Below are 12,009 nucleotides of genomic sequence, written 5' to 3' on the forward strand. Positions count from 1 at the left end.
TAATGAGGCTGAATAAAAGACCTAGTATCGTGCCTGGCACTGAGTAGCTGCTAAGTAATTACCATTATAGCAACAATTAAGGAGCTTTGGAAGTACCATAATGGTTATGAGTTGGGCTACTAATCTCAAGATCAGCAGTTCAAAACTACCAGCTCTTCTGTGGAAGAAAGATGAGGCATTCTGTTGCCATAAAGATTTACAGCCTCGGAAACCATATACAAGGTCGCTACAGGTCAGAACTGATTCCACGGCACATAACCACCACCACAGTCACCATTATGGAATATTTACTATGTGACAAGCAGTGCTCTAAACTTTACATACAGATTAACTTACAACTAAAATAACACTTACTTCACAACAAGCCTTATGAAATGAATCCAGTTAGGATTTCCACTTTATGTACTTCCACTTAAGGAAATGAAAACAGTGAGAGAGCAAGGAGCCCAAAGTCACAGAGCTAGAAAGTAGCTGACCGAGGTTCTGAACTGAGAGCTCTAGACCACTACATGCCTCAAGGTCTCCCCATTTCACAATTTCACACAGACACTATTAGCCAGAAGAATGTCCTGTGAGCTTCTTCCAGATTATTCCTATACCAAAGGCTGAAGAAAAATGGGTTAAGAAAGTTTGGATTCAAAATGACCGCAGTACTTTATTTTGCCTAGCAAACGGGGTCTTCCAGCTGAACGGATCTTACATAGACACATCTAAGCTAGGCTAAATCGGCAGGCATTTCAATGCATGCAACACTGTGATGAACATCAGGCAAATCCAATCTGGCTTCTACGGAAACATTGTGTTTTCTGAAACAGATTTTCTTACATGGACTGTCTAACAGGGGTGGTGGGTCCTAGAGTCGGTTCTGACTCATAGTAACCCTGTGTAGGATGGTTTCTGAGGCTGTAAATTTTTACAGGAGCAGAAAGCCTCACCTTTCTCCCACGGAATGGCTGGTAGTTTCCAACTGCTAACCTTGAGGTTAGCAGCCTGACTCATAACCACTATGCTACCAGGTGATACAAATCTGCCGGTAAATTGACTCTAACTCAGCAACCCTGTATAAGGAGGCTTCTGCGACTAAATCCTCCCTCAGAGCAGCTTGTGGGTTAGAATAGCCCACTTTGGGTTAGCAGTCCAGTGCCATAAGGTTCCTAATGCATCTTCTGAGAGGCTGTTGTCAATCTGATCTCAGACAGACATTCTAGAGCAGTCAAACTACTGCTAGGGCAACAGTCTGAAGGGATCATCCAGCATCCATGGCTCCACAAATTCTGGATTCCATAATAATTTGTGCATTTTGAAGATAATTTTTCAATATAATCTTTGGTTAAAATGTTTAGTAATGAAAAAGTGAAAAAACAAAAAAAAGTTCAGTAATAGTTTTGCTAAGGCTTTGTTTTGTAGTTGAAATGGAATCGGAAATCTAAACTGATCTAGAAAGGGAATTACTAAGGTAAAAGGTTCTACAAATATGCAAATATCAAGAAAGTTGGGGAAGCATATAGGAACGCCAGGTTCTCCCAGTCTGCCAGATGGGCTTAGAAAATGATACATCAGGCAATCACATGCGATTCGCTGACAGTTCCACAGGAACACGTACACCTATGCCTGAGGCAGAACTCAGGTCTGGCTGGAGGGAAGCTGCTACTGATCTCCAAGCCAGAGGGGCTGAAGAAAGACCCAACTCAAGCACATGGTCACCAGGGCACCTTGTTTCTTCCTCTTCATCTTCTTCCCAAGGTCCTTCTTCAGCCGCTTCCGCTTCTGGCTTTTTCCACCCCTCACTCTCTTGTTTCTGTCCAGCGTGGGCTCTCTGTCCATCTCAAATTGTTCTTCCCTGTCAGCACAGAGCTCTGGAGCTGCTCGCGCTTCTCCCCAGATATTCAGTTTGCTGCTGCCTACAAAGAACCACAGGAGATCAGCATTTCAAGATGAGCTCTGCAAACGCCAGTCAGGCCATACATGAAGTGCATGGTGGTTGTTTTGATCCTGAACTGGTAGCATGTGTATTTTGGGAGTAAACTCCCAGCATACATACCTCCACTACCAAGTGGCAATGGATGCTTGGTCAGAAATGTCTGCAGCCTCACTGTGAGCCCATTTTCTGAAGCGATGCTCTCCTAAAAGACAAGGAAACCCCTGTAATGAAGCCTAAGCTGGAGGAGACCCTGGAACAAGACAGACAAGGAAACATCCAAGGATCTGATGAAGCTGCCTTCAGGGTGGGATTCTCCAGGGTGTCATTTTAGTAGTGCACCTGTACTCCTTTTTGTCTGCCCCTGCAGCGTGCCAACTCTCCACTCTTTTATAAAGGGCTACCCGGTGCTGTAGGATCAGCATGGGACTATGGAACCACAAGGTCAGCAGTTCAAACCCACCAGCTGCTCCTCGGGTACTCCATAGTGGGTCACAATGAGTTGGAAATGACTCAATGGTACATCACAGAGCCAGTTAGGGTATTGCAGGGGCTTGGGCCAGCTGCAGCACGCCTGCAGATCTGTGCCATCAGTCCAGACGCTGCAAAGGGAGAAGGAACAGGAGGGTGCTGGTTTAGGTCTGCTGGGCCGCCCTCAACGAGCACACACCTTTTTGGCTTTATTGATGATATAACTGGTCCAGATCCAATTGCGCTTTAAGTGTCCATAGAAGCTGGAATCAAGGCCAGCAGCTCCCAGTCCATCTCCGGGGATTAAGCCTTCATCCACGACCTCGCGGCTGCCTCTGAGAGATGGGAAAATACAAAAAGAGCCTGAATAACTGAAAAGCATGGGGTGTCAACCTTTACCTCCCTAGAGGAACCATGACATGGTTATGTCAGAACTCCAGATTTTTGTTTTAAATGTTAAAGATTCCTTTTTTATGCAGCAATATGTGGGCCAAGTATAGCACCACCACCTGGTAGCCTCTGAGCCACTCTGGCTGTCACCCTGGGGGGACGTGGACCTACGTGGTGTACTCCATCATGGCACACTTGCGCTCCAGGTTGTGCTTGTCAATGGCGCTCTCCTGCTCTTTTTGCAGAGTGCCCTCCTCATCACTGCCCTGATCCAGGTTGGTCTTCTTGGGGCGTGGGTTGCGCACCACACCTAGAAAATTAATCACAAGCTGTTGGTGAGCCCACTCTTGCAGGTTGGGGCAGGCTGTGGGCCACTGCTGGGTGGCGTCAGAACAGTGGACAGCCTTCCTGGTTGAACAGGCTCTGCTATACAGGCGAGAGGCTCTGAGATGAGAGCCAGGGCCTCTTTGTACAAAACACCCATGAAAACACTGTTGGAAGGGGGTCAGAGGGAGCAAGAGGAGGAGGAGCAACAAGGGGTGAGGGGCTGTGTGTGAGTCTTGAGAAAGAGGTCTGAAGCCAGAGAGCCCAACAAGCATAGGATACAGTCTCCCTCCCAGAGGGCCCCCCCAAGAACATGGAAAGCCAAGGGGAGGTTTCGCGTGCAGCACTGGTGATGAGAACTGGGGCTGGGGCCGGGGCAGGATCTGGTCAGACAGTTGGGTCTTGCTGAACTCCAGTAGCAGCCAGATGTTTTCTGAGTGCCCAAGGTACACATTACTGTAGCCGAGAAATAAGTTGTTAGTAGGAAATATTAAAAACTGCATTTCTTGTAAGCAATTCTAAAGGACTACTAAAACCAATGACTGTAGCACTAAAAGATAACCAGTGGACGGCTAACTGTAAGGTTGGTGGTTCATACCTACCAGCCACTCCTTGGAAACCTTCTATAAGGTCACTATGAGGCAGAACCGACTTGACAGCACTTAACAACAAAACCATTGCTTGAGTACGGCACAGGAACATCACAGTAGTTTGTGGATGATCAGTCACCGCTCTGCACCACTCCCCCCGAACTGGCTTCCCCTCAGCCCACGTGGCAGCGGTGGTGCTTGGGTTTAGAAATGAGGTTACAAACTGCCTGTTCAAGGACACCAACTTCAATGGCAAGCTGAAGAGTCCTGAAGGTAAGACAGCTCATGTACAACAACAGCTACTTCACCAAGCTGCTTGTTAAAAATGCAGATTTACAGGTTCTCCACAGATCTGCCCAATCTGAATCTCTGTACAGGGCCAAGTTATTGGCTTTTTAAAAAGCTCTTTGGGTAAGTCTCGATCACACAAGTGTTTAGAAAGCCCCTGCTTTAAAGGACTACTTTGTTCATGAGATGATGCCTTCCACCCAGAAATGAATCAAACCTTTGTTGAATGAATGGACAATTCATATCTGATTAGTAGGCTAAGTGAGCTTCTAGCATTTCTGCTCACAAATAATAAAAGGGCTGGAAATCCACCAACTGGCAGTCTGAAAAGGCTCTGATGCAAATAACATGCCGCTTCATAAACTTTATCTGGGTATAACATGCAGGGGAATTAGGATGTTCTGCAAATCTGAGACGGTAAAAGCTTAGAGCTCATGACTGAACACCAGAATTCTATGAAGTAAGCGCATGTAAATTTGTCTGGACCCATTGAAGGTTCTAAATGAGTGTTCCTTACCCTTACAGCATTACACAATTCTACCAAAGAAATATGCGCCTCCTTATTTGCAAACCTCAGTGTGATGCTGATCTCCCTGCTCTGTGACTGGGAGATTAGAATGAGTCCTCTCCCAGGTGCAAATGCCAGGAGAAGAACAGCTGGAGATGGGCTTGTAGAGAGTCTGGGCTCCAGGCTCCACGGCTCACTTAGTGCACATGTAGAAGCTGGCGACTGTGGGCCAGCAGCTGTGCTAGGCCTTGAGGATGTAAACTCAGGAAGCTCACAGGAGGAAAAGAGCTGATACACAAAATGTGGTACAGTCACACAACTGAATACTACTTAGCCATAAAAAGAGAATGTATGCCACCACACTGATGAAACTAGTAAACAGCATGCTAGGTGAAACAGTCTGACACAAAAGGATGTTTCACAAGAGGCCTTCAAAAAGTTCATGGGAAAAATGCAATTAAAAGAATAAAATTTTGCAACAAACTTTTTGAAGCCCCCATCACATATAAATACACTGATATGAAATATCTAGAACAGGCAAGTGCATAGAAACCACGTTCCTTCATGGTTACCAGATGAAGGGGGACAATGAGCTACCCTACGGTGCTACTGCTGTTTTTAAGTGCCATGGACTTGGTGGTGGGTTTGAACTGCTGCTCTTGTGGTTAGCAGTCCACACAATGACTCCAGTTACTGCATTCTGTTATGGTTAAGTGCCATCGAGTTGGTGCCGATTGACAGCGACCCTGTACAGGCTTTCCAAGGAGCGGCTGGTGAGTTTGAACCATCGACCTTGTGGTTCAAACCGACCTTGCGGTCTAGTGCTTTATCCCACAGTGCCACATTAAGACTCTTGTTTAGGGTTTGCCAGGCTTTAACTCTTTGTGGGAATAGAAAGCCTCATCTTTCTTCAATGAGTGGCTAGCAGGCGCTAACACTGGACCTTGTGGTTCGCAGTCCAATGCTTACTGTATGGAGCCACCACATTCCGACAGTCACTGTACTTGTTATGTGCCATCAAGTCAGTTCCGACTCATATGTACCCTGTATAGGGTTTCCAAAGAGTGGCTGGTGAATTTGAACTGCTGAGCTTGTGGTCCAGTGCTTTATCCTGGAGCGCCACACAGTTGGTTTGATGAGAAACATTTGGAAATAGTGATGATGGCTGCACACACGGTGAATGAAGCTGATGTCACTGAACTGTATAATGGATATTCTTTTATGTTACAATTTTAAATAATGATAAAAAACCCAACAGCTGTTCACAGATCTTAGATTAAAAGCAACTCTTCCTCATGACGTGGCAGGTCCCCTTAGCTGTGCTCCCCTCCTCCTCCCCACGCAGCCTCTTCTGTTTCTCCCCACTCCATTAGCCTTGTCCTTGTCCTGCAATGTTCTCCCAGCTCTAAAGCTGGCTCAGCTGAAAGGTGGCTCCCTGAGAAGGCAGTTTCTGAGTGCCCCATCTAACACGCCTGGAATCAGCAGGCTGGGTCCCATCACCCTGCTTATTTCTTCCACAGCCCACAGGACACTCGATTTCTGTGGGCTGCATCCCACGTGAGCAGGAGCCAGGTGTATTTTCATCTGCATGGGGCAGGACACGACACACAGTAGGTGACTGAAGACGTGGAGCTGCTCAGACTAAAGCGTGTGGGGGGTCCACCACTCCTATTCACAGAACCACCTCCCCTTGAGGAATGTCCGAGGACATGAGGCAACCCTAACCCCTCCAGCTCTGACTCTCAGCAGTCCCTCCCACGGGGCAGGAGGAGAAACTGTCAGGCAGGCCTACGCTGTAGGTACCTAGTGGGGTGTTGAGGCAGACGCACTGCAGGTCAAACCAGTAGTTTTCCACATCCTGCATGGAGTCGAGGATGTAGAGACGCCTTTCGAAGGGCCGGCTGCTGTGGGCAAGGTTGTAATGTGGGTCACAGATGGTGGTGTCAACAATAACTGCGTTCTTCTTCAAGTAAATGAACACCTACAAGAGACACAGCAAAATCCCCAGCACTTCAGACACCATAGTCCACAGTCAGGACCATCTTGCTATAGGATGGAGGACTGTACCTGATCTTTATCCTGAAACTTTTCCGTGGGACCAAACTGCAGCAGTCCCATATAGCATAGCCTCTGGAGGCTCTCCATGACCGAGAAAATGTAGCGCCTGCAAAACACAGGGAGTGGCCGCTTCCTTGTACACGACACTGTCACCTGTCTTGGGACTCTGTGTCTGGGGCCAGGGATGCAACTCATCTCTCCCCTTCTCTACCTGGCAGTGCTTGGAGGACTGACCCAAGGCCCAGAGCCTGCCCACCCAAGGCCCAGCTAGGGCACTGCAGCACTGAGCCCACATTCGCGGTTTGAGCTGATCCAGCAAAGTCACACAAAGGAACCTGTACTGGAACACCGGCAGCCTCCATGAGGCAGCATCAGGGGGCCTGTGCTCTATACAGCAGGTACAGAAGAGAAGCAGCTTTCCCTCTGCCTGGTAAAGGAGCCCTCAGAAGCCTGCTTCAGGGCTGCTCTGTGTCCTCACCGCTTGTACAGGAGCTGCTGCCTGACAGGCCTGGGGAGAAACCGGATCAGTGTGTGTTTCTTCAGAGGGTCGTTCAGAAACTCCTCGAGGTCGTCTACCTAAAAAGGCGAAGTCTCAGGTTCAGTTCACCCTGAGGCCACAGAGACTGAAAGAATTATGAATAGATACCACTATTTTTCTGAGTTGCATTTTCTCTGAGCCTACCTACAAAGTTGATTTGAAGCACAAAGTGGCTGGTTCAAACCCACCATGCTCCTTGGAACCCTTATGCAGGGTCGCTGAGTCAGAACCGACTCGCTGGCACCTAACAACAAGCCACCCCATGGTGACAGCCCTGTTCCCTCCTGCCCTCTACCTTAGACTGGCCATTCTTCCATCAGGCCCAACCACCTCACTAGGGCCAATGGGCAGGGGCCCTACCCACTGTGGGAGGGCATATCAACAGCTAAAACATCTCTGGGGAGCGGGGCAATATACTTATTAATATTAAAAAAGGAAGAACACAGATTCCACTTTGATCCTTATCCTGTGGGAGAAACTGAGGGGCTGTTTACAAAACACTACCACAGGCTATTCTTCACCATGCCATCTGTAACAGCAAGAAACTGGAGCATCAATGTCCCAAACCAGAGTAACTCAAGCGTGTGTATATGAAGGGATACTGTGAATCCACCGAACATCAAACTGAAACAGGTGGAAAAAACAGCAAATAAAAGAATATATACATAGCAGAAGCTCAGTTCTCACCATGGGTGCTCACAGACGCATGTGCCCCTACAGTGTGCGCCCCACGCGCTAACATGTGTGAGCACACGGACATACATGCAACTTACATGTGCCAACACACACGTGCCAACACACATGCTCGTATACATGCCCACACGCATGTACTCACATGTGTGCACTAGAAATGTCGATTTCTGTGAGTGATGAGGTCATGGGCAATTTTTATTTTTTCCTTTTTCTGAATTTACTATATTCCTAAAAACAGTGTTTTATTATATTCTACCTACAGCTCTGGTAGCATAGGGGTTACGAATCAGGCTGCTAATCTCAGTCAGCAGTTTGAAACTACCAGTGTTACACTGGAGAAAGGTGAGGTTTTCTGCTCCCATAAGGAGCTCTGGTAGCGTAGTGGTTACAAATCAGGCTGCGAATCGCAAGGTCAGCAGTTCGAAACTACCAGCTGTTCTGCAAGAGAAAGATGAGGCTTTCTGCTCTAGTAAAGATTTACAGCTTCAGAAGCCCTGAACAGGGTCACTATGAGTCAGAACCGACTCCTCGGCACGTAACAACAACCTACTTGTCTGTCTACTTAATTCTACTGAGCTACATCTCTTTGCCTATCTAGATCAACTCCTAGTTTTTCAAGCAACCCCAGGTCTTCAAGCAGTTCTCATTGAGTAAGTGTGTGCAGACCAGCTGGCCTGGAGCTGAGAGGCCGGTCCCCAGGGCGTGTGGGGACCTGGAACCACTGGTATACCTTGTAGCAGACTTGCACAATCTGGACGAAGATGGAGAGGGGCAGGCGGAGAAGAATATCACTGACAAGAGCCCAGCCGAAGCCAAAGTCTCTGTGATTTGGGATGGGTGGGACGAAGCGCATCCACGAGGCATCATTCACATACACTAGGGAGAAAGTGGGCGTCAGTTGCAGCAGAGGGCCCTGGGACCACACAACCCTGAACTGGTCTTTACTTTGCTCCATGGACCGTGTGGGAATTGAGCTAATTACACAGCTCAATATGAATAGGCATAAGGAACAGTAATAATAGTTTCTCTCTTGGATCTTGCCATGAGCTGCTGCCCCAGTCACAGTCCTGGCAGGAAAGCTCACCTGTCTCCGTGGCGAGCTCCACTTCAGCCTCCAAGGTGGTACAGTCTTCGTTGTCTCTGGACAGGGCATCCGAGGATGTCTCTGAGTCATTTCCAGAGAAGGGCTGACCTGCCACTCTCCAGGACTCCCGCCTTCTCCTTTCACTGCACAGGATCGGCTTCTCCACCATGTGGCCAGCAGGATGTCCATAGACCAGGTACCACAGGAACATGTGGACTGCCCGCAGGCGAGGCATTTTGGGCAGGAATCCTAGAGAACGCCCCAGTCCAGGAACTGAGGCAAGGAAGAGGGTCAATAGTGCTTGGAAATCCCCAAGTTGCAGAGTACTGAGTGCCACCATGCCCCAGGGCAGACAGTATCCTCACCCGAGCAACTCACATCCAGGGGGCAAGGACAATACTTCAAAGAGCACATCAGAGAGAAAGAGCCGGAAAGCACAAAAGAGCAAGTCAGGGAGAGAAGGGTCGTCATTGTATAGAGAGAGGGCAAGAAGGCCTCACTGGGAGAGGCTCAGTGTCAAGGCCTATAGCTGGAGGAGTGGGCCACACAGACAGAATGCAACGCAGAACAACCACACTGTTGCCACAGGATGAGACAAGGCTGGAGTGTCCACTAGCAGACAAGAGCCGACAGTCACCATGGCAGGATGCAGAAATCCCATCCCCAAATCTAGGTTCTGCCAAACAGTCAGCTGTCCTGGACCCCCTGCCCCATGAGGACAGGTGTGATAAAAGAAACAGACATGGAACGTGTCACCTTGCCCACCTCTGTCTACACAAGTACATGTATCCCCACCAGGCTGCACGTTATCAAACTGAATCCTCGAGAGCAGAGCCAGGCTTGTGTGGTCAGAGCCTGGAAAGGGTAGTCACACAAGTCACCTTTCATTTGGAATCCCCGGGACCTATGTCCCGTTCCACAGCACTGTCTGCTTGACCATGTTCTGAGCCCTGAGTCAAACTTGCCTTCCTCTGCCAACACACACGGTGGCCAGAAGCAGCAGAGCTCCCGGTGACAACACCCTAGCCAGTGGAGCCAGACCAGCCCAGGGTCCCAATGGGGTGGCCGAGTGATGCGGGAGGCTGGCCAGCCCACTAGAAATGAGCACGTGAGTGTTCAGACTTGCTGGTGGATTGCACCTGCCTAGGGTTTGTGGAGTGGAAGAGCAAATGATGTCATGCCAAGGGTCTTCAGAGGATCATTCTCAGACTGGGGTCTAGTGTACTTTCTCTGGGAGGCCTGCTGCAGCACTAGCAGAGGGGAAACATGGTCCAGGCAGTAGGTCAGATCCGACTCTCCTGACTGCAGCTCCAATGTAGGACAGTACCACCTAACCAGTGACAGACAATCAGACACTGACAGGAAACGTCTCTTACCTACAACAGGATGGTAATTTTTCAGCGGGGTGACGCCCATTTTCTCTTCTGTTTTTTTAATCCGTCCACTTTCAGATTTAGAGGAAGCATTCGGATGAGAGTATCCTAATCCACTGGGACCTTCTTTTCCTGAACTTTCTTCATCTGCCTCCCCTTGGGGCACTGGAGGTGGGGGAACTTTAACCCTTTAGTTTAAATACAGGATGTGATCAGACAGTGAGAGAAAGGACAAGGCCTGTCAACAGGAATTGGCCCTGAGGTTTCTAACTCAGAGACTAGAATGGCTGGGCAGGTGATGGAAATGAATCAAATGTGCCAGGTCATTAAGCCATGTGGAGACCCTCCCTAATTCCCCTGATGTTTCAGTAACTAACAGAAACAAGGACTTCTATATAAGATCTGCTGGCAACTGTTTCACAATACATGTGGGCATCCCACCAAAAACCCACAGCCACCTGACCTCAACTCATATAGCCCCGCTGCACAGCAGAACAGAACTTCCCCATGGCTGCAAAGCTGTACAGAAGCAGACTGTCACTCTCTGTCCAGGGCCTTCTGGTCAGCAGCCAGGCACTTAGTTACTGTGCCACTGGGTTCCTCACATGTGGGCCAGTAGAGGGCGAAGCACACAGCACATCTGCAGGCCAGAACCAGCCCCATCTGCCTACTGGCAACCTTGAGTTTAGACCCAACTAAAAGTTCTCTCCTTAACCAAGTTTCCTCTTAGCCCATCAGGTAGTTTATGAAGAAAACCTTTAAGACCTCAGAAAGGCCACTAAGGTGCACGCAGCACAGGGCCTGTGATTTTGAGTAATGGTAAGATCTGTTGTCTTCTTACAGAACCCTAACTGGATGTCTGTTTAGAATAGGAAGGAGCTCAAACACGTATCCATAAAGGACCGATTTACAAGTGGCTGCGGATGGAAAGAGCTTAGCTACGAACTCTTCGAGGACCCTATCACTTGCCTGCTTGCTGTGCTGGAGTTGGAGATCCGGAAACGGACCTGCTCAATGGCGCTTCTCACGAGAGGATCGTTCTGGTCCATTGAAGGGTGCACCACCAATTCCACCTGCAGAGAGAGGGAGGAGGGAGCAGAGGATGTGAACAGATCTCCATGCTTCTGTTCCTCAGTGGAACCACAGTTATGCCTGTTGTCATGACTGCAGCATAAGGTGTCAGTGACAGAGCTCTGCTATTGGTAATGTGGCTGCTTCACTCAGGAGCTCCAGATGGATAAGAGCAGTAGGGCCCACAGCGCCTTCAGCACACGGTCACAGCCCAGTGGTCTCTCAAGCTCCCGACATCCCTTGGCTTCGACCTGAGAATTCCCCACAATTGCATACAAATCTGGAGAATTTTCATCTAGAAAAGGGAAGCCGCTTCCATTAATCTCCCCTCAGGAGAGTGCCAGGTGCCTTTCTAAACAAACTGGCAGAGAATTGAGAACTATTTCGTTTTCCAAGGTACCGGAGCTGAACGCTTAATGGTGCTTATTTCAGAAGACATACAGGATGCAAAATGGAAGGTACTTGAGAGAGAAATGACATCAATATCCTGTAAAGAGAGGTGGGGTCCAGCAGAACGGGTGTGCATCTAACAGGCTGAGCAGGGGACGGGAAGTATAGAGCGTGGGAACCTTGGTCACACTGCCTACACTGAGACTACAAAGTCCACACTTCTCCTCCACTCTTCATTTGTGAAATGGGAACCTGCCTCCTGCCTTGCAAATGTTTCTGTGGTTTTGTGAGGCTCACAGGAGACAGTGAGGTG

At 48.8% G+C, this 12,009-nt stretch overlaps 1 protein-coding gene across 1 annotated transcript in view; it reads right to left on the reverse strand.

Annotated features, from left to right (window-relative positions):
* The window catches only part of GTF3C1 (general transcription factor IIIC, polypeptide 1, alpha 220kDa), an 84,771-nt gene that overhangs the window by 24,951 nt on the left and 47,811 nt on the right, over window positions 1–12,009 (reverse strand). The window contains exons 13-23 of the mRNA XM_006859896.1: window positions 11,205–11,308; window positions 10,239–10,423; window positions 8,863–9,135; window positions 8,509–8,654; window positions 7,026–7,123; window positions 6,557–6,653; window positions 6,293–6,470; window positions 2,951–3,089; window positions 2,589–2,724; window positions 2,042–2,123; window positions 1,713–1,901 (exon numbers count right to left, since the gene is read on the reverse strand). Of these exons, the coding sequence (XP_006859958.1) occupies window positions 1,713–1,901; window positions 2,042–2,123; window positions 2,589–2,724; window positions 2,951–3,089; window positions 6,293–6,470; window positions 6,557–6,653; window positions 7,026–7,123; window positions 8,509–8,654; window positions 8,863–9,135; window positions 10,239–10,423; window positions 11,205–11,308 (1,627 nt within the window). The remainder of the gene's footprint in view (window positions 1–1,712; window positions 1,902–2,041; window positions 2,124–2,588; window positions 2,725–2,950; window positions 3,090–6,292; window positions 6,471–6,556; window positions 6,654–7,025; window positions 7,124–8,508; window positions 8,655–8,862; window positions 9,136–10,238; window positions 10,424–11,204; window positions 11,309–12,009) is intronic.

This window comes from Chrysochloris asiatica, unplaced genomic scaffold, assembly GCF_000296735.1.
Source record: "Chrysochloris asiatica unplaced genomic scaffold, ChrAsi1.0 scaffold00034, whole genome shotgun sequence".
Classification (NCBI taxonomy): Eukaryota; Metazoa; Chordata; class Mammalia; order Afrosoricida; family Chrysochloridae; genus Chrysochloris; species Chrysochloris asiatica.